The 22456-nt window shown below is 42.7% G+C and overlaps 1 protein-coding gene and 1 long non-coding RNA gene across 4 annotated transcripts; both read left to right on the top strand.

Moving 5' to 3' along the window:
* Positions 1–499: 499 nt before the first annotated feature.
* LOC127302723 (uncharacterized) lies at positions 500–21847 on the top strand. 2 transcript variants are annotated; one of them, XM_051333262.2, is made up of 3 exons: positions 500–883; positions 1065–1221; positions 21680–21847. In XM_051333262.2, exons 1-3 carry the CDS (start codon positions 740–742, stop codon positions 21697–21699), a joined length of 321 nt encoding a protein of 106 aa, XP_051189222.1. In that variant the 5' UTR covers positions 500–739; the 3' UTR covers positions 21700–21847. The 2 variants fall into 2 exon arrangements, with proteins under 2 accessions (XP_051189222.1, XP_051189221.1); XM_051333261.2 differs by lacking the exon at positions 21680–21847 and having other exon boundaries at positions 1065–1519.
* On the top strand, positions 15355–19565 carry LOC127302724 (uncharacterized). 2 transcript variants are annotated; one of them, XR_007853086.2, is made up of 5 exons: positions 15355–15635; positions 16107–16482; positions 16812–16851; positions 17017–17089; positions 17527–19565. It is a non-coding gene; the product is annotated as an uncharacterized lncRNA (long non-coding RNA). The 2 variants fall into 2 exon arrangements; XR_007853085.2 differs by lacking the exon at positions 16812–16851.
* Positions 21848–22456: the final 609 nt, after the last annotated feature.

Genomic DNA, 22456 nt, shown 5'->3' with positions numbered 1-22456 from the left:
TAACAGCCTATCCTTTAATGGAGCTTCTCGGCCCTTCGGGGCCTTCCCTGTTCAAAAAAAAAAAAAAAGAATAGGTAATAAGTTGGGTGAAAAAAATGGACTAATAATTTTACAAGATGCATACACTGCAATGGGTATGCGTCAATTTTTTTTATTATATATAAGAGGACTTACACAATATTCTAGGCGGTTAAAATTAATTGATTGAAAAGATGGAACTTGTAATATATGTATTGTACTCTACAACAAATGTAGAAAAGTCTGATTGATTATTTTTTGTTGTATGTGTAAATTAATGATATATTATTGAATAACCACGTTCTGTGCACTTTGCTATGAAAAAATATGTGGTTACGCAAATGATTCTTGCTATACCAAAGTGCAGATACTATCAGAGGTTACTAGCACGCGGTGGCGCGGCGCACGCCGCGCCCGTGACTTGTTAAGTTTGAATTATTGCTAATTATTTAAACACTGGAAAATGTAATACTGTCACGAAGTTAGTCAGCAGCGGGCAACGACCGAGAGGAACAACGGACCCACCGACCGCTGTCCTCACTCCTCTCTCTCAGCTCACTCCGCTCACAGGCCATCCTTTCCACCTCGATTCCGGCGAGCCCTGGTTGCCGTCCGCTGCCGGCACCACCTTTGGATGGCGGCGGTCCCCTTCCCACTCTTTCTCATACTCTGAGCGACCCACTTTCCTGCCTTCGGTCCTCGAATCACCACCGCTGCAGCCATGGGGATCCCGCTCCTCCGAGCCTTCCCGGTGGACGACGACGCGGACTCCCGCTTGGACCAGTGGCCGTCCATAGAGCAGATCCACCTCTGGATGGAGTTGATGTGGATCCGGCGGCAGTTCTCCCGCCAAAGCAGAGGCATGGTTAGCCTCGCTCCCCATCCCGCATTGTTTCGGCCGTGCCTCTCTGCTCCACGCGTCGTATCGTTTCAAGAAATAATATTCGTGTTCCGTATGATAGGTTGATAAGTTCTACTCCAATTCGTGAAAAAGCTAGTAATTTCACAGCGTTTCCAATTAATATGGTATATGTGGGCCAATCCAGGAGATGCAAGATCAGCAGGTCTTGGTGTCGGATCAGCAGGCGCTGAACGCTTTCGAGGATGAGCTGCCCATCCAACTTGGCCGAACTGCAGTCGACGGAGCAGATCAACCTGTTGATGAGGATCCGGTGGCAGCTGTCGCACCCCAGCAGCAGGCAGGTCAGTCTCGATTCCGTCCTGTGCATCCATCCCATTTATGACCTGAACATTATCAAGTTCATTTCATGAGGTGCGTGTTTCGGATAAGGATCAGGTTTAAATCATTTACTATTTGTTTTTCCCTGTTGCTGTGTCAATTTTACATTGCGTTTAGTTTTATGTTGGTCGGAATATGCTTTTAGTGAGATTCTTTCAGCATCTGATTTGTGGTTTCAAAGGTTAATTTAGATTGTACTGAATATTGGGAGTGACGATTCAGTCAATTGGACATGATTAAATTGATGTTCGTGTGCTTGAATGTGTGTCCTTATTGCTAAATCAGTTATCCTTAAGCAATTCATGCTTTCTGAAGCGCCGCCCATCAGAACTGTTGTATTTGTTGTGTTATTTACTGAAGTCATCCCTTACATGCTCCTTTGTTTCATTCCAATGGCTTATTATAGTGATTTCTGAGCTGGGGAGTTGATGGATTCCCTTGGTGAATAACTGAATATACACATGGTCATGTCCTATGATTCACTTAAAGGGTGCTGCTACTGAATTAGACGAATGATGTTACATAAAAATGATGATTCATAGACTTAATTAGCTGTCACATGACCATGTAATAATTAGCTGTCACATGAAGATTTCACGGAAAATATTATATAAGAAAATACACACTGTTGTAAGAACATTTAGTGCCTATAACCATACATTTTAGCTAGGTAACAAAGTGAGTTGTAAAACTGTAAGCTTGAGAAGGAAATTTCTATTGCAAAATACAGTATCAACAATCCATTAGAGCTGTAAAATAGGAACAAAGGCCCATGATCGGTAACTTCATAGTAAAGATAATCGTCCAGTAGTTCCATGATAGAGGTTGCCTTGGTGAATCTCTGGTGCTCCCTGGCCTGCGCCACAAAGTTCAGGTGCTTGTTTGTTTGTCTGAAGCATTGGTGAGACTCGTCTGGCTCTCTAGATTAAGCTGCAACGAAAATAGAGAAAATGCATGGAATATTCTTCTTGCTTGGAAAACATCCAGCTGCTGCACATGACATGGAAAATTACCCTTGTTATAATCGAGATGCACAATAAATAAAGAACGAAAAGTAAAACACTGCAGGGGACACGAGATTTTAACGTGGAAAACCCTTGCAACACACAAGGGAAAAACCACGGGCGCCAGCCAGCAAAACTTCACTATTTCGGTGGTGTTTACAAACGCCGTGGGTGTACAATGATGCGATAAAACCCTAGCGGCCGCTTACAGGGAATATATATAGACGGCCCAAGCCTCCGGCGACGGGCCTCGCTCCGCTCGTCAGAAGTTAGCCTCCCTTTAGTATATGAATTTGGATCACAATATAACAACCCCCATATGCTAGAACAACATAGGAATTCATGAGTCCCAGGCCATCATGTTCATGCTAGCCTACAATTTGGGAGCCCGGACTCGGGAGTCGGGATCAAAAAATGTTGGGAGGCCATCATGCTCATGCTAGAACAAATAGGAATTCATGAGTCCCAGGCCATGTTCTCAATCATGCACCTTGAAGTAGGGATCCATGTGACAAACCTGTTTTCATGATTGTCCAGCAAAGAACGGTGACTCCAAAGTAATATTCTTCTTCATACTGTGAAAAATAAACACAATCTGAAGTACATCACCATACTACCAAATTATGATGATCATGCAGCAAACAAAGATAATGATGGGATTACATATACCTTTGTCTACAAACTGGTTTTACTGGTACAAAACAGGAGGTGTTATGCAACGAAAAATTCAGTGAACCAATAACAATCTATTGGTTACAGCAAGATACCCAGTTAGAAAAAGAAACTGAGTTAGAGTAGAAGTGCACCTTTATATTTTTTCTCTTCTGGTTCTTCATGAATTCCTGGTTCTTCTTGAATTCCTGTGGCCAGATCAGCCAACATGAAAGAAAAAAAGAAAATTTCCAATTGAACTCTCCTGCAACCATGGTCCCTCCCTTGTGTTGTTTGATACTTTGATTGAGAGATTGAGATATACATAGAAAAGGCTCACCAACATATTGAGATACACAGAGGAAAGGCGCACCATGAGAATGGCGATGCCCCAAGCAGGGTTGCATACAGAAGAGAGCAACAGCCGGCATCGGCTCCTCCCAAATTGTGCCTCCTCAGGATGGAGAGTTTCCGAGGTCCTCTCCGTGCCGGTAGCCAAGTAGGGAGGGAGAGATGGACGTCGCAGCCATTAGCATGTTGGCTTCGACGACGCGGCGGAGGCGAATGGCGAACTGGAGAAGGGTCTTGCGTCCCAGGACGCCGTGCTGGTCGATGATGGCCGAGAAGGCCCGTGCACGTGCCCCCGCAGCGATGGAGTGGGCACCAGCGCTATTTTTTCTTCACGGAGGGGTGACCCCAGCTAGGGCACAAGTCCGATGGCGAGCCCGTGGCTGCCTGCTGCAACAATCCGAGCCGGCCATCGTCGGAGTCAGGGGGCAGGATCCCATATCCTCACATAGTTCCCGGCGTCAGCCTCTTCCTCCTCCACCGTCCTCGACGGCAGCAAGGAGCCCTTCAACTACTGCCGCTGCAACCCTGGCGGCTCGCCAGGGCCATGGATCTGCTCGCCACCGTTGTGCCGCAACAATGTTTTGTGAGGGAGAAGATGGGAGCGGGCGACTGCGATGGGAGGAAGAGAAGAAAAAGAGACGTGGTCGGTTTGGGTTGCCGATATCTCTGGTTTGCAGCGCATCGTGAAGGTTTGTGCTTTTTATCTGTGAAACCAAGCGGTGAAGGTGGGCCAGCAGCACCGCTTTGACCAAGAAAATTGGGAAACCTCAATTACCAGGAGCAACCACATCATATATGCAGGAAAGAAGGAGAGAAACCGGTAATCGGTCGTCCACCACGCAAAAAAAAGGAAGCAGAAAGTAAACCTGCGTTGGATCAAATAAGAAAGAGAAGAAGAGGGCGTACGTGTCTATAGCCAATTGGAGATAAATAGCTCGTGAACAGTAGCCAAGGTAAGGGGAACGCTCTAAATCAGCTAGCTTTTATATAGGTTATAATAACTAGAGGTTTTGGCAAAAACTGACGAAACTTATAATTGGCACTCGGTATGCACAAGGATATGGCTAGGTTTTTCAACGTACACCACAGGATCTAAATCACTGAGCATGCAGTAAATGTGGACCGATGGATTCGCGGTGGGCCACTGAATCCGCGAGAGCTGGTTCCGGATGCACCAAAAAGACTGGTCAAGTCTACCCCTCGTCCTTCTCTATTTAAGCATACCTTGGCCAAACGAGAGCAGCACCTCAAGCAAGAACACAAGAAGTAACTAGTGCTATTCGAGCGCAGCCACAGTCTCTCCTTCTTCCTCCCTGCCCATCTGAAAAAAGAAGCTTCCCCTACTCAAACCACCATGGCCAACCAGCACCATAACAACTACCAGCAGCAGTACCTCCACATCCACATCCCCAACCGCATCTCAGCCCGCAACACCAACGTGGTCCGCATCATTGGCACAAGGGAGTACACCCTCCTCTTCTCGAAGGCATACTCCTTCCTTAGGGCTGGCTATGGAGGGTCACACCCGTTCAGCCTCATGTTGGGGCCTGGACGCGTCCTCTATGCCGCCCTAAACACTGCGCGTGACGCGGAGATGCTGGACCGTCGCATCTACCTCGTCGATGGCGCGGTGATGGGTTTCGTGGCGGTGGATGCTGGTGCTCCGCTCGAGCCTCCAACCGTGCACTGCTACATCCGTCTGTACTAGGCGGATCATGAGGATTCTGCAACGACAAGATATGGCCAAGGAAGCTGTGAGCTGAGGCAGAAAGGGGTGTCAAGATTACCTAGCTATTCGTGTGTGTTTGTGTTTATGTTGATGTTATTACCCTTCTAGCTAGTGTGGAATAACATACTCCTCTTCTCGAAGGCATACTCCTTCCTTAGGGCTAGATACTCCTCTTCTCCAAGGCATACTCCTTCCTTAGGGCTAGCTAGAAGGGTAATAACATCAACATAAACACAAACACACACGAATAGCTAGGTAATCTTGACGTCCCTTTCTGCCTCAGCTCACAACTTCCTTGGCCATATCTTGTCGTTGTAGAATACTCACGAGCCGCCTAGTACAGACGGATGTAGCAGGGCACGGTTGGAGGCTTGAGCGGAGCACTAGTATCCACCACCACGAAACCCATCACCGCGCCATCGACGAGGTAGATGCGATGGTCCAGCATCTCTGCGTCACGCACAGTGTTCAGGGCAGCATAGAGGATGCGTCCAGGCCCCAGCATGAGGCTGAACGGGTGTGACCCTCCATAGCCAGCCCTAAGGAAGGAGTATGCCTTTGAGAAGAGGAGGGCGGACTCCCTTGTGCCAATGATGCGGACCACGTTGGTGTTGCGGACTGAGATGCGGTTGGGGATGTGGAGTTACTACTGCTGGTAGTTGTTATGGTGGTGGTCGGCCATGGTGGTCTGAGTAGGGGAAGCTTCTTTTTTCAGATGGACGGGGAGGAAGAAGGAGAGACTGTGGCTGCGCTCGAATAGCACTAGTTACTTCTTGTGTTCTTGCTTGAGGTGCTGCTTGATACGTCTCCAACGTATCTATAATTTCTGATGTTCCATGCTTGTTTTATGACAATACCGACATGTTTTGTTCACACTTTATGTCATTATTATGCGTTTTCCGGAACTAACCTATTGACGAGATGCCGAAAGCCCACTTGTTGTTTTCTGCTGTTTTTGGTTCCAGAAAGGCTGTTCGGGCAATATTCTCGGAATTGGACGAAATCAACGCCAAACCTCCTATTTTTCCCGGAAGGCTCCAGAACACCGAAGGAGAGTCGGAGGAGAGCTAGGGGGCCCCACACCATAGGGCCGCGCGGGCCGGACCACGGCCGCGCCGGCCTAGGGTGAGCCACCCCTGTCGACCCTCTGCGCCGCCTCTTCGCCTATAAAACCCCTTTCGACCCAAAAACGCAGAACCAATTGACGAAACTCGAGAAAGACTCCGGGGCGCCGCCACCGTCGCGAAACTCCACCCGGGGACGAACTCTGTTCGCAGCACCTCGGACGGGGAATTGCCCCCGGAGCCATCTCCACCGCCGTCTTTACCGCCATCTTCACCGCCATCGCTGCCTCCATGATGAGGAGGGAGTAATCCACCCCCGAGGCTGAGGGCTCCGCTGTAGCTATGTGGTTCATCTCTCTCCCATGTACCTCAATACAATAATCTCATGAGCTGCTTTACATGATTGAGATTCATATGAGTTTTGTATCACTATTCATCTATGTGCTACTCTAGTGATGTTATTAAAGTATTCTATTCCTCCTACACGGTGTAATGGTGACAGTGTGTGCATCCGTGTTAGTACTTGGCGTAGGCTATGATTATGATCTCTTGTAGATTATGAAGTTAACTATTGCTATGATGGTATTGATGTGATCTATTCCTCCTACATAGTGTGAAGGTGACAGTGTGCATGCTATGTTAGTACTTGGTTTAGTCGTGTTGATCTTTCATGCACTCTAAGGTTATTTAAATATGAACATTGAATTGTGGAGCTTGTTAACTCCGGCATTGAGGGTTCGTGTAATCCTACGCAATGGTGTTCATCATCCAACAAGAGTGTAGAGTATGCATTTATCTATTCTGTTATGTGATCAATGTTGAGAGTGTCCACTAGTGAAAGTCTAATCCCTAGGCCTTGTTCCTAAATACTGCTATCGCTGCTTGTTTATCGTTTCTTGCGTTACTACCGCGTTACTACCGCTTGTTTCTTGTCCTGGGCAAAGCACTTTTCTCGGTGCCGTTGCTACTACTTATTTATACCACCGTATTTCACTATCTCTTCGCCGAACTAGTGCACCTATTAGGTGTGTTGGGGACACAAGAGACTTCTTGCTTTGTGGTTGCAGTGGTTGCATGAGAGGGATATCTTTGACCTCTTCCTCCCGAGTTCGATAAACCTTGGGTGATCCACTTAAGGGAAACTTGTCGTTCTACAAACCTCTCGCTCTTAGAGGCCCAACACCGCCTACAGGAAAAGGAGGGGCGTAGACATCAAGCTATTTTCGGTGCCATTGCCGGGAGGAAAGGTAAAAGGCACTCATACTCGGTTCCAGTGTGTAACTTTTCTCGCGCCATTGTGTTTGTGCTCGAAGATATTTCCTTTAGATCCTGCAATTGCATCTTTTTGTTTCTTGTTTTACACTAGTTAGGCATAATGGAATATAACTATGAGCTTCTTAATTTATTTCCTAAGCTAAGACATGAATTGTGTGATGAGAAAATTAAAGAACCTATGGAACCTCATTTGCACGCTAGTAGCAATATTATTGGTATGAACGCAATCACTGCTAATGCTATGAATAAGTCTAAGCTTGGGGAAGCTAGTTTCTATGATCTTTTTGGCTTCCCATCTTTAGGGGAGAAAATTTGTTCTGATAATGCTTTATCTCCCATATGCGATAACTCTAATAATGCTTGTGATATTTTAAATCCACCTACTGCAAGTACTTCTTTCAAGATACCCATGAAAATTATTGAACGTGTTATGGATAACCGCTATGAAGGGGATGGAACTGTCCATCCTAAAGATCATTTATCGTTTTTGCATGAATTATGCGGGTTATTCAAGTGTGCAGTATCTCTATGGATGAAGTGAAGAAGAAGCTATTCTCTTTATTTGTCTGGTAAAGCGGCGCATTGGTATAAACTGTTGGAGAATAGTCATTCTCTTGGTTGGGAGGAAATTGCATCTCTCTTTCATTCTAAATTTTATCCTCCTCATGAAGTGCATATTGATAGGAATTATATTTATAACTTTTATCCTCGTGATGGAGAGAGTATTTCTCAAGCGTGGGGGAGATTGAAGTCACTAATGCTCAAATGTCCCATTCATGAGCTCCCCCGTAATGTTATTGTTAACAATTTTTATGCGAGGCTTTCAGGACAACACAAGGACTATCTGGATGCCTGTTCGGAGGGATCTTTCACAAGCAAGGAGGTTGAAGCTAGGTGGGATCTTCTTGATCGGATTGAGGAGAACGCTGAAGGATGGGAGAACGACAAAGGTAAAGAGTCAGGTATAAATTATGATTATGAATGCATTGAAGCTTTTATGGATACCGATAAATTTCGAAATATGAGTGCTACTTATGGTCTTGACTCTCAAGTTGCTGCAAATCTTTATAAAGCCTTTGCTTCTCATTTTGAATTGCCTAAAAAGAATTTTGATAAGTATCATGAACCTTTTAAAGAGGCTTGCATGAAGAATGAAATTGTTGTTAATTATTGCAATAAGCATGCTCAAACTCCTAAGAATGCTATTTCTTATAAGCATGTTAATTTTTGTGGAATACATAGACCTTGTGGAATTAATCAAATCAAAGATGAATATTGTATCCATCATGCTAATGAAAAAACTAGAAAGTGGTTTAGGGCTTTAGATGATCTTGGTAAAAAAGTTTGTGCCCTCTATCCTTTTATTTGTGAAGTTTGCCATGAAGTGGGTCATTTTAATTTTCAATGCTCCTCCAATGATAATTTGAACCCAATGAGTGCTGAAATTTGTATTGTGATGATAAAATTACTTTTAATCAGCATGATGAACTTACTTTATTTTTTGGGGTGTGAAGAACTGTCGAGAAAAATCTCTTTGTTACATATGAGTGATCTTGATATTGATGATGTCCTGCATGGGTGTTTTTCTTATTGCATTGATAATAGCCATACAAATACTTACATACAAAATATTTTAGAAGATGACACCTTGCCAAAATATGATAGGACCGCTGTGTGTTTTCAACTAATTAATGAAAAGGAGGGATCCTGCCAAGTTTCTTCTATTGTTTCTGAAAGTAAATCAGGTTATGCGGACAAGCCACCCTTCAAGCCTCTTCCTCCTAAAAAAGGGAACGAGGAGAAGGAAGAGAAGAAGAAGAAGAAAAAGGGAACGAAGAAGAAGAAGGAGAAGGAGAATAAAAAGAAAGAGGTAACGGCGTATCCCCGCGTGAATGAGATAACGCTAGGTAACCGTAAGTATGTTGCTCCTAATGATTATTGTGATAATGAATCTGAATACGATGATCTTCCTATGCCCTTTACATACATTAGCAATCATGATTTGAATGAGCACACTACTTTTGATATTGCAAATCTCTGGGAAACTAATTCTGAAAATGATGATGATAATAATTGCCATAGTGTCGATGCTATCCATGCTTCCTCCCATAATGATATAGAAAGCTCTAAGCTTGGGGAAGAGGTGTTTGAAAATCCTTTTGCTACTGATCATTATGTTCTTGATACATCTCCTTCTAATAACAACGATGGTGTGGACACAGATAAACCGACTGTGAAAGATAACTATTCTATTTCTTATGATGACACTGTGCCTCCGATCTTTGATAATTATTATAAAGAATGCTATGATATAGGTTATAACTATCCTTATGAGGCTTGTCATAGTCATGATTGGATTACCAAAAACAATTCTCTTAATATGCAACTTGTTTACCATGTTCAAATTCTTGATAATAATCTTGCTCAAATTACTATTAATGAGAATAACTCTTCTTATGCCAAATTTAATGATACTTCTATGCATATGAACCATGATAAGAATGTTTTAAGTGATGGGTATATTGTGGATTTCATCAATGATGCTACTGAAAGTTATTATGAGAGAGGGAAATATGGTCGTATGCATCTTAATAATATTAAGTTTCCCCTCTTTATGTTGAGAATCTTGAAGTTACTCGTGTTTTATCCGCTTATGCTTGTCACTTTGTTCTTCATGAATTCATTTGTGTACAAGATTCCTCTTCATAGGAAGCATGTTAGACTTAAATTTGTTTTGAATTTGCCTCTTGAAGCTCTCTTTTTGCTTCAAATACTATTTCTATGAGTGGATCATTAAAACTGCTGAGCCCATCTTAATGGCTATAAAGAAAGAACTTCTTGGGAGATAACCCATGTGTTATTTTGCTACAGTATTTTGTTTTATATTTGTGTCTTGGAAGTTGTTTACTACTGTAGCAACCTCTCCTTATCTTAGTTTTGTGTTTTGTTGTGCCAAGTAAAGTCTTTGATAGCAAGGTTCATACTAGATTTGGATTACTGCGCAGAAACAGATTTCTTTGCTGTCACGAATCTGGGCACAATTCTCTGTAGGTAACTCAGAAAATTATGCCAATTTACATGATTGATCCTCAGATATGTACGCAACTTTCATTCAATTTGACCATTTTCATTTGAGCAAGTCTGGTGCCTCAATAAAATTCGTCTTTACGGACTGTTCTGTTTTGACAGATTCTGCCTTTTATTTCGCATTGCCTCTTTTGCTATGTGGGATGGATTTCTTTGTTCCATTAACTTCCAGTAGCTTTGGGCAATGTCCAGAAGTGTTAAGAATGATTGTGTCACCTCTGAATATGTGAGTTTTTGATTATGCACTAACCCTCTAATGAGTTTGTTTCGAGTTTGGTGTGGAGGAAGTTTTCAAGGGTCAAGAGAGGAGGATGATACAATATGATCAAGGAGAGTGAAAGCTCTAAGCTTGGGGATGCCCCGGTGGTTCACCCCTGCATATATCAAGAAGACTCAAGCGTCTAAGCTTGGGGATGCCCAAGGCATCCCCTTCTTCATCGACAACATTATCAGGTTCCTCCCCTGAAACTATATTTTTATTCCATCACAGCTTATGTGCTTTGCTTGGAGCGTCGGTTTGTTTTTGTTTTTGTTTTGTTTGAATAAAATGGATCCTAGCATTCATTTTGTGGGAGAGAGACACGCTCCGCTGTTGCATATGGAAATATGTCCTTAGACTTTACTCATAATATTCATGGCGAAGTTTCTTCTTCGTTAAATTGTTATATGGTTGGAATTGGAAAATGATACATGTAGTAATTGCTATAATGTCTTGGATAATGTGATACTTGGCAATTGTTGTGCTCATGTTTAAGCTCTTGCATCATATACTTTGCACCTATTAGTGAAGAAATACATAGAGCATGCTAAAATTTGGTTTGCATATTTGGTCTCTCTAAGGTCTAGATAATTTCTAGTATTGAGTTTGAACAACAAGGAAGACGGTGTAGAGTCTTATAATATTTACAATGTGTATTTTATGTGAGTTTTGCTGCACCGGTTCATCCTTGTGTTTGTTTCAAATAAGCCTTGCTAGCCTAAACCTTGTATCGAGAGGGAATACTTCTCATGCATCCAAAACCCTTGAGCCAACCACTATGCCATTTGTGTCCACCATACCTACCTACTGCATGGTATTTCTCCGCCATTCCAAAGTAAATTGCTTGAGTGCTACCTTTAAACAATTCAAAATTTATCACCTCTGATTTGTGTCAATGTTTTATAGCTCATGAGGAAGTATGTGGTGTTTATCTTTCAATCTTGTTGGGCAACTTTCACCAATGGACTAGTGGCTTCATCCGTTTATCCAATAATTTTGCAAAAAGAGCTGGCAATGGGATTCCCAGTCCCAAATTAATTAACAAAAATAGATACTCCTCCATGGTATGTGATTGTTGGACGGCACCCGAAGGATTCGGTTAGCCATGGCTTGTGTAAGCAAAGGTTGGGAAGAGTGTCATCATAATAAAACTAAAATAAAAAGGCACTCCTTCATGGTATGAGATTGTTGGCAGGCACCCGAGAATTCGGTTAGCCATGGTTTGTGAAAGAAAGGTTGGAAGGAGTGCCACCCAAAAATAAAATAAAATGGGAGCCGCTCTTTGAAGGTTTGCCTGGCAACGGGGTTAGAGTACCCGCTACCATTCGTTGACAACAACATACACCTCTCAAAACTTTATTTTTATGCTCTCTTTATGTTTTCAAAATAGAAGCTCTAGCACAAATATAGCAATCGATGCTTTCCTCTTTGAAGGACCATTCTTTTACTTTTATTGTTGAGTCAGTTCACCTATTTCTCTCCATCTCAAGAAGCAAACACTTGTGTGAACTGTGCATTGATTCCTACATATTTGCATATTGCATTTGTTATATTGCTTTGCATTGACAACTATCCATGAGATATACATGTTACAAGTTGAAAGCAACCGCTGAAACTTAATCTTCCATTGTGTTGCTTCAATACCTTTACTAAGAATTTATTGCTTTATGAGTAACTCTTATGCAAGACTTATTGATGCTTGTCTTGAAAGTACTATTCATGAAAAGTCTTTGCTATATGATTCAATTGTTTACTCATTGCATTTACATTGTTTCGAATCGCTGCATTCATCTCATATGCTTTACAATAGTATGATTAGGATTATGTTGGTAGCATGTCACCTCAGAAATTATCTTTTATCGTTTACCTACTCGAGGACGAGTAGGAACTAAGCTTGGGGATGCTGATACGTCTCCAACGTATCTATAATTTACGATGTTCCATGCTTGTTTTATGACAATACCGACATGTTTTGTTCACACTTTATGTCATTATTATGCGTTTTCCTAACTAACCTATTGACGAGATGCCGAAAGGCCGGTTGTTGTTTTCTTTGTTTTTGGTTCCAGAAAGGTCGTTTCGGGCAATATTCTCTAATTGGACGAAATCAACGCCAAACCTCCTATTTTTCCGGAAGGCTCCGACAGAAGGAGAGTCGGAGGAGAGCCGGGGGCCCCACACCATAGGGCCGCGCGGGCTCGGACCGCGCCGGCCTAGGGTGAGGCCACCTGTCGGACCCTCCCCGCGCCGCCTCTTCGCCTATAAAACCCCTTTCGACCTAAAAACGCAGTACCAATTGACGAAACTCCGGAAAGACTCCGGGCGCCGCCACCGTCGCGAAACTCCAATTCGGGGGACAACTCTCTGTTCCGCACTCGCCGGACGGGGAATTGCCCCGAGCCATCTCCACCGCCGTCTTCACCGCCATCTTCACCGCCATCGCCGCTCCATGATGAGGAGGGAGTAATCCACCCCCGAGGCTGAGGGCTCCGTTGTAGCTATGTGGTTCATCTCTCTCCCATGTACCTCAATACAATAATCTCATGAGCTGCTTTACATGATTGAGATTCATATGAGTTTTGTATCACTATTCATCTATGTGCTACTCTAGTGATGTTATTAAAGTATTCTATTCCTCCTGCACGGTGTAATGGTGACAGTGTGTGCATCCGTGTTAGTACTTGGCGTAGGCTATGATTATGATCTCTTGTAGATTATGAAGTTAACTATTGCTATGATGGTATTGATGTGATCTATTCCTCCTACATAGTGTGAAGGTGACAGTGTGCATGCTATGTTAGTACTTGGTTTAGTCGTGTTGATCTTTCATGCACTCTAAGGTTATTTAAATATGAACATTGAATTGTGGAGCTTGTTAACTCCGGCATTGAGGGTTCGTGTAATCCTACGCAATGGTGTTCATCATCCAACAAGAGTGTAGAGTATGCATTTATCTATTCTGTTATGTGATCAATGTTGAGAGTGTCCACTAGTGAAAGTCTAATCCCTAGGCCTTGTTCCTAAATATCGCTATCGTCGCTTGTTTCTTGTTTTTCTTTGCGTTACTCTTTCGTTACTCTTTGCTTGTTTCTTGTCCCTGGGCAAAGCACTTTTCTGGTGCCGTTGCTACTACTTATTTATACCACCTGTATTTCACTATCTCTTCGCCGAACTAGTGCACCTATTAGGTGTGTTGGGGACACAAGAGACTTCTTGCTTTGTGGTTGCAGGGTTGCATGAGAGGGATATCTTTGACCTCTTCCTCCCTGAGTTCGATAAACCTTGGGTGATCCACTTAAGGGAAACTTGCTGCTGTTCTACAAACCTCTGCTCTTAGAGGCCCAACACTGTCTACAGGAAAAGGAGGGGGCGTAGACATCACTGCTCTCGTTTGGCCAAGGTATGCTTAAATAGAGAAGGACGAGGGGTAGACTTGACTAGTCTTTTTGGTGCATCCGGAACCAGCTCTCGCGGATTCAATGGCCCACCGCGAATCCAACGGTCCACATTTACTGCATGCTCCGTGCTTTAGATCCTGTGGTGTACGTTGAAAAACCTAGCCATATCCTTGTGCATACCGAGTGCCAATTATTAAGTTTCGTCAGTTTTTGCCAACCGGGAGTGGCGTTTTGGCACCCGGGAGCATATGCTCCCGGTTTTAAAATTTCTTTTTAAATGCACTTTTAAAATTTTGAAAAATTTGAACACAAAATTTAGTGGATACATCTCGAAATTCTACGCGTTCAGAAAGTGATTTCACAGAAAACCGACATTTTAAGTGTCATCTGTAAAAAAGACAATTTTTTCTGTAAAAAAAGGTTGTGTACGAGACGTTTTGTTTGTCTTTTTCACACAAGTCACAAAAAATATTGGTTTTTCGACTTGATGTGCGCACGTAAAATGTTGATACATAAGCGAGAAAATTTTTGTTCGAATTTTTTGAACATTTCAAAATATTTTTCCGGTGGCAGGAGCATATGCTCCCATGTCCCGAATTGAATTTCCGTTGCCAAAACCTCTAGTAACCTCTGATAGTATCTGCACTTTGGTATAGTAAGAATCATTTGCCTAACCACATGTTTTTTCATACCAAAGTGCACAGAACGTGGTTATTCAATAATATATCATTAATTTACACATCTATACTACTTAAAAAGGAGGAACATGTTCCCTATTCTGCCAATAGGTCAACAGTTTCGTCGCCTGGCTTCGTTCGACGCGCGAGCACGCACGTGGGCCAAAGCCCAACAAAATCCACATACTCTTTCGCCCGTTCAGCCGTCTCTCGGTTGGTCCCGAGGGAACCCAAACCCTATCTCCCCCTCGATCCCTATCTCCACCGCGCCCTGATCCCCAACACCGCCGCCGCCCCTGCCAGGGATGGAGCCGAACGAGGACGGCGGAGATGGCAGGCCACTGTTCCTCTAAGGGCCTGTTTGGTTCCTAGCCACACTTTGCCAAGCCAAAGTTTGGCAATTTGGCATGTGTTTGGTTCTTGCCACACTTTAGAGCTACCACAATTCACTAATCATATGACCCACTTGTCATAGAGTGAATTTTTTGCCAACTTTTGCCACACTTTGTGGCTTCCAAAATCCTAGCCACACTTTTGTGGCTGCCACACTTGCCAAAGTTAGGCTTGGCAAACTGTGGCTGGAACCAAACATGCCCTAACATTCTTTCCTCCTCCATTCCCCTCTCGCGATCCCGGCCGTGCCCATCTCTGTTCGCGATCTATTCTTCTGCTAAACACCATCATCCAATTCGCAAGGCCACTCCCCACTCTGGAGCTCCTCCTCTTCACTAACTCTGCCCGCGACGGACGGCTCCAAAGAAAAAGAGGATGAGGAGTAGTGCCCCACTGCCCCACGCGTAGGTTGCACAAATACAACTCAAAGTTTATGCATCGGGGGTCGGATACCTCCGCCGTCCGCCACTGCCTCGCACAGGACTCCAGGTCAGTTTCCCCTCTTCCCATCTCAATCGCTCGCTTCTTCTTGTCCTCTCGTAGATTGGTTTTGCTGGCCTGGGGCGGCGGGTGTGGCTGGGCCGCCGGGAACCAGTGCCGGTCGTCGGAATCCAGGTCTCAAGGAAGCTCCTGCACTCTGCAATCCTTGATTGATTTGGATTAATTATTTGTAATGACTATCCAGTACATACATGCCTGCTGTTTCTTTTTTGGAGATAGCAAAGTTTCATGTTCTTCTTTAGTACGTACATGAATTTGTCTTGCTACCGTGCTACCTAGGCCATCCTGCCAAATCCTTTTTCAATACACTCATGTGCAAGGCCACATGCATGATTCGATCTCGGTAATTTGGCACGAAATATTGATTGTAGATTCTAAAACACCTTAATTGAATTGGATGAATCACTGTTTAGTTGTACTGGACTGACTATCGTAGTTCCGCACTTTCTCTTCTTGCAGGTAATTGAATTGTATATTTCCCATCTCGAGGACGCCCGGCGAGATGCAGTCCGTCGCCCTCGAAAACCAGCTGCCACAAGGCGGAGCAGAGGCCACAGAGAGCTCGGTAATGGGGCGTTCAGCATCCAGGGAGCCAGGCCGGAGGAGACGCCACTGAGGGAGTGGTCTTCGACCTCCAGCATCCAGGGAGCCTGGCTGGAGCCAAGTCCGTCGGCGGCTCAGTCGCCCTCCCTAATCTAAAAGTGAGCGGCCTAATCCGTAGGCGCGTTCTGGATGGACGCCCACCACTCCGTGCCGCCACTACATCAAGCAGAGTTCTTGCTGCTACAGATCTTGGGTCCCCTGCCATCCGTGCTATGAAGAAGACCAACCTCACGTAAGTGTCTAATTTCTCTTTTTGTTTGATTAGATTAATTAGAGGCATGAGTGAACATTTTATTTAGTAGATCCATGCTGCACTACATGCGGTGGTTAATTATCTTGTTAGATCGAGACTTGCTTGAATATGTGAGTGTATGAATACGTGATGCACAGATCAGTTTCTTTGAATGCTTACCAGCTGTAATTTGCCCGTGTGTTGCTAGCTTTGTATGATGCACTACATGCGGTGGTTAATTGTCGTTTTAAGTTGAATGCTTACTTACTGTGACTGCAAGGACATGATGGAATTGATTTCATAGAAGTAAGTTTGCTCTGCTTTTTCAGAATTTTTCTTGAGCATTGGAACAATCTGCATCTTGAAAAGGTAAAAAATTGTTGATGTACTGCTGCATTTTATTTCAACCTGCAGCTTACTTGATCCTCTCTATGAAGCTTATATATCTTGGTTGTGCATATTGAGATTGATTTGTTGAATCCATTGTATTCTATAACCAGTAAATCTTCTCACATTCTTTTACCGTCCACACAGATAAAGGCACAAAAAGTACTAAAGGGGTGTCCTGCACAACCAGTACGCGGCTGTTGTTATGTATATAACAGAGGTAAAATTTTGGAACACATTCCTTTTACATTGATTTTATCTTTGTATGCTCTTACATTTCATCATTTCTACATTCAGACTATGATTGAAAAGTTCCTGTTGAAGTGAAGTGACAATGTACATTTTTATATTGTCGTCGTTTTAATTAGGCCTAATGTGTCTGTTTCTCTAGCGTGGCACAAACAGGACTCCCAAATTATAAAGAGTAAAAATCTTGGCGAGACCGGAAGGTCATAGCCTCTCAAGATTATTGAATGCGACATTTTTTGTTTTTTCTATTTTTAGGGAGCTTCTCTTCTCAATGTGACATGAAATGTAAAGAATAATAATAATTGCGGAAGTGTCTACTTCAAATAAATATTTGCAAATGCTATATTGATCAATTATGATTTTTATTAAATTTATGATCAACTGCTATATTTATAATAATTTTTGTAGTTTCTAGAAGATGTCTGGGCACGGCGCCTTATATGAACTTCTCTTCAAAATTTCTTTGAGAGGCTTCTTAACGAGTGGATGAGCTGGATGATATGGAGAAGCGGAAGGCAAACGGGGAGTCAATGTTTGCAATGCTCAAGTAGTGTCATGGTATTTCAGTCCCATGTTCCAGTTTTGTAGGAAAAAAGCGAGAATCTTCCAGTTTTCTTTCTGCCAGTCTCTTTGTGATACTTTTTTTCTTATAATTTCAAATTAAAGTATTGTGAAAAAATGGACAAATAACAAAAAGAATGGGGTAAATTAGGATTTGAAATTATTCTTGTGGTGTCATGTTAACCGTTGGGAGCTGCAAGAAGACATGATGATATCCTTCTAAGTTGAAGTTGAATGTTTGCTTCCGAACCACTTAAATCAAAATTTAACTGCAAGGAATTGATGTAATTGCGATAACAAACTCAGATGATCAGTTGAGTGCCAAGTTTTAGATATGTGTGTGTGGAGTACTGCAGTTCAGCTTTGGGAAGTTATTTGGCAGAGCATGATCATGGACAGGGATGTGTGGTTCCGTGGAGAATCTAAGCTATCTCCCTATGGTCGCTTTTAACTGACCTCAATTCGGTTTATGTAGGACCTATTCTAGGAAAGAGGGATAAATAACGTAACAATAGATTTTATCTCATTAATGTTATTATTACAAAAGGAAGAGATCAGTGATTTGATTTGTCCAATTAATTTTTGTCTGGTTACTTAGTTCAACTGACTATGACACATCAGTTGGAAGGATAATTACAAAAATGTAGCCTTTTCATACATATTTGCATCTTTCTAAGATGAATGCTTGCTTGCTGTAATAGGATTTGGGACCAGATGGAGAATGTACTTCTTTTTGCACTTGCTTCTCTCATATTTTTGCCGTAGATTTGTGCATTGCTGGGCAATTTTAAGATGCTAAGCGAGTGTTTCTTTCATTAGGTCTTGTTGTTGTTGCATGATTATGATTCTCTCATTTTTTTTGAAACAATGTCGGTGCCAAGTACTAAGACTACAGAGTTAGATTTACATTGTTGTCATTGTCCAATAAGTTTCTTTCTGTATAATTAAATACTTACCTTTAATAAAAGGGAATAGGTAACATAAATTTTTCAACCACTATTTCTTTCTGAATATTAATTACTTGTCCTTTTTTTTTGCTCCAAGTGACATTTGAAATTATGCACACTGATATTTTTTTGACATGGAGAAGCTAAACCTAATGTATAGGGGACACTCTTTTTTGCATGATTGTTCTAGCTAACTAAATTAAAAAAATCCTAGAGAAGGAAACTGTTACTTGGCCAATATACATTATTTAGTGCATTTTTTAATCAGAGCCTATTTGTTCCCTTACTAATGCTTATCACACTAGAAATGAATATGCTCATGTTGCATAGATTTTGATTTAGTGACCATGCACCTAAAGAGAATGCCGATTGAGATTTGGGAACAACCCAAGTACCTCGCTGTTTGTACCCAGCGGCGGCAGTGGTTAATTGAAGTGGGAAATGGATGACAACGGGTGGAGGACACCGTTGTGCCCGGACGGGCGCGTTATGGAGGTCCTCATCGTTAGGATCACATGGCCATGCGGACGCGCTGCCGCGATGAGTCCACAACGATGGCAACAAGGACGTAGCGCAGGAGCAACAGAGCAGTAAATGGCAGCGACGGGGCACTGCAGGGAGACGTCGTCCCGTGGTTTGGTGAGTCGTTGGCGTAAAGAAGGGAAGCATAACGCAGCTGCCGCGGTAGCAGAGAGCCCTAGGCTGGCTTTAGAATTAGAGGTAGAAGTTCGAAATATGCAGACCAATGATGAAGGGCAGTGAATTATCAGGTTACGTACTAATTTCGAAATAGATTTCTTTTATGTTCATGTAGCTATCTGTATAACTTGCTGTGAACATGGATTTCCCATGGATATTATTTTTATTGGAAGAAATAAACTTGATGGACTGTAGCAACGCACACTCCTTTAACGGCAATCGCACATTTTATTATTGCAAGGAGGTCACCTCAAGATTGCTTGTTTTGTTGATCAAGTGTTGTTATTCCAGTGGTGACATGATTGGGCCAGCCGGCCGTATCCCTCTGCTAAGGAAAGTGAACAAGGATACTTGGAGGTAAGTAGAAGCAGATGGACTACTTGCAGCTCAGTAGGAAGCTAATCTATCCATATCACTGAAACTAAAAGTTAGTTTGGTCTGATGCGTCTAATAATTTTAATGGGAGCATAGTGCAATGGTTCAATGGAAAGAATGTAATTAAAGAGTGTGCAAGTTTTAATTTTGCGGGAACTTTGGATAATTAAAGCATATGTTCAAGAAATATCTTCACTCGTTGAAACACAATTATTTTGTGTGAATAATTCTTTGCAATGGGTACATAAGCATTCCTGACTGAGATTTGATGTTTATTTACCTGAATCTAAAATTTCCACATCGACAGATTAGGTGTTTATTTACATGAATCTGAAATTTCCATAATAATCATTATCTCATTGCCACCATTTTTTCTTGTTTGAGGATTGGTAATTGTGAAAGAAGATACCATTCTTGTCTTGCAAAAAGTATTGCTGGTCCATTATTTTTCAATCCTAATATATGTGTGTTGTCTTAGAACTATCATCTTTCAAGCAAACATATTAATAGAAAGAGACCTTGGTGGTCCTGTTGGGGTGCTTAAGAAGATCTTGGGAAACACCTAGGTAAAAATAGTAGAATTCTTCGAAACATAGTTAAGATTGTAGCATACTCTTCCAGCCTCAAGGGAAAACACACGCCACCGGCTACTGCTGCATTAAGTTCTGCTGGTTCAAGATCTCCAGGTACACAGTTAGCATGCTAATATGTTTCATCCGAGAGATCTTGAGCAGATTGAAACCTATGGACTGAAACTGAAGCAATGGATCAATATCTTGTAGATACTGTTTAGTTATTCTAAAACTGAAACAATGTGTAGAGAAGTGATGTATTTAGCAGTGCTTTGCATCTTGAGAAAGATTTGTATCGTCCTAGATCATGTTAAATCCATTCTTTCTAACAGGAGTTTGTAGCTTTTGCTCCTAAATCTATCTGTTGATTAAATGACTTGCTATTTCAATGTTTGGCATGGGCGCATTGTTTATAATGTGAGATCCTTAAACTGAAATAGTGTGTTTGAAAGTGCAAGTCTTTAGCAATGCTTTGCACCTTGAGGAACATTTGTATCATCCCATATCATGATAAATCCATTCCATCTAACAGGAGTTTGCAGCTTTTGCTCCTAAATCTATCTACTGGTCAAATGACTTGCTATTTGAGTGTCTGGTGGCGATATGTTTTTGGACTCAACTACACTTTTTGAAAAGAGTGCAATAAATAATTATTAATAAAATATAATTAATCTATGGTGTAAATATAAATTATAAAGATAACAATTGGGCATGTGTTGGTTGTTAGGTAGATGAGGGAGAAGACCAACGTATCACCGCCATCCTCCCTTCGCAACTTCGCCGCTGATGACTCGTAGCACCGCAACCCAAAGTATGCAGCTCCAAGCCCCTCCTCGAATTGCATCTTGTCCACCCCCGATAGAACGGATGGCTCCAGCAGAGGTGGAGCATGGTAGAGCATGAACGGGCAGACATCCGACTGTAGTGGCGGTGCACGATGTCCCCGTGGCAGTGCGTGGCTCGTGTCGAAGGACCTACCCTCCCCCTACGTTCCTTTCTTTTTTGTCACGGCGATAGAGTGATGTGGCGTAGGGAAGGGAAGGTGCAACCTCCACATGATTAGGAGCCATCCAACAATGCTCTACCCAGAGTTTGCGAGCGGCGCAACCTCCTGGTGAATTGGAAAGCAGTAATATATTTTTGTTTTCCCGTAGCAACGCACGGGCAAATTACTATACAACAAAAAATAATCAATCAGACTTTTCTACATTTGTTGTAGAGTACAATACATATATTACAAGTTCCATCTTTTCAATCAATTAATTTTAACCGCCTAGAATATTGTGTAAGTCCTCTTATATATAATAAAAAAAAATTGACGCATACCCATGGCAGTGTATGCATCTTGTAAAATTATTAATCCATTTTTTTCACCCAACTTATTACATATTCTGTTTTTTTTAACAGGGAAGGCCCCGAAGGGCTGAGAAGCTCCATTAAACGGTGGGCTGTTAGATATATGTATAGGTTTTCCTTATACCTTTCTGTATATCCTATGACTTGTGTATATCAAACCCTGTACAATTCTATCCCTATATTAACATGAAACCGTACCGAGTCCAAGGTACATTTCACGCCCTAACTTTGTCATGGTACCAGAGCCCCTCTCTTCCGTGACCTAGCTGCCAAGATCACGCCGCCGCCGCTGTATTCAGCCGCTGCCGCCGCATCAATTCCCATTGTCGCCGTGCAAATTCCTGCCGTCGCCACCGCACAGACCAAGATGAAGTCAAGACAAGCCAAAACCTGTCGCCGCTGCCTCTCAAGTTGCCGTCGCCATAAAACCCTAGATCAAAACCAAAGCCAAAACTCCCAAGACAAGAAATCAGTCGCCGTTGGAATCTCCTTGCCACCGCCGCCAAAACCCTAAGATCGTCAAACCACCTCTGCGTCGATTGCTTCCTGTTCAGCCACGGTGGTCGCTGCAGCCCTTGGAGCTCCTCTCACTCAGCTGTTGACGCGTGAGAATGTTCTCGTCTGGAAAGCACTCGTGATCCCTGCGCTTTGGGGTGCTTGTGTCCTTCATCTTGTTGAAGGTCGTGACCACGCTCCAGTGGAAATCCTTGATGTGTTCAAGTTTGGGGTAAATGGTTATACGCACAATCCATTATTCAAATCATGTATTTCAAATTATATCCTTCACTATTTGAATTGGCTTTGAACTTATATATGTGCAACCAAATA

The sequence above is a fragment of the Lolium perenne genome, chromosome 5 (genome assembly GCF_019359855.2).
Source record: "Lolium perenne isolate Kyuss_39 chromosome 5, Kyuss_2.0, whole genome shotgun sequence".
NCBI lineage: Eukaryota > Viridiplantae > Streptophyta > Magnoliopsida > Poales > Poaceae > Lolium > Lolium perenne.
Note: the sequence above shows the minus strand (reverse complement) of the source record. Positions and strands in the feature narration are given on the sequence as shown.

Coding starts and splice junctions, on each gene's coding strand:
- LOC127302723 (XM_051333261.2), top strand. CDS start 740: ATGGGGATCCCGCTCCTCCGAGCCTTCCCGGTGGACGACGACGCGGAC. Junction 884..1,064: donor CCCGCCAAAGCAGAGGCATG/GTTAGCCTCGCT, acceptor GGGCCAATCCAG/GAGATGCAAGATCAGCAGGT.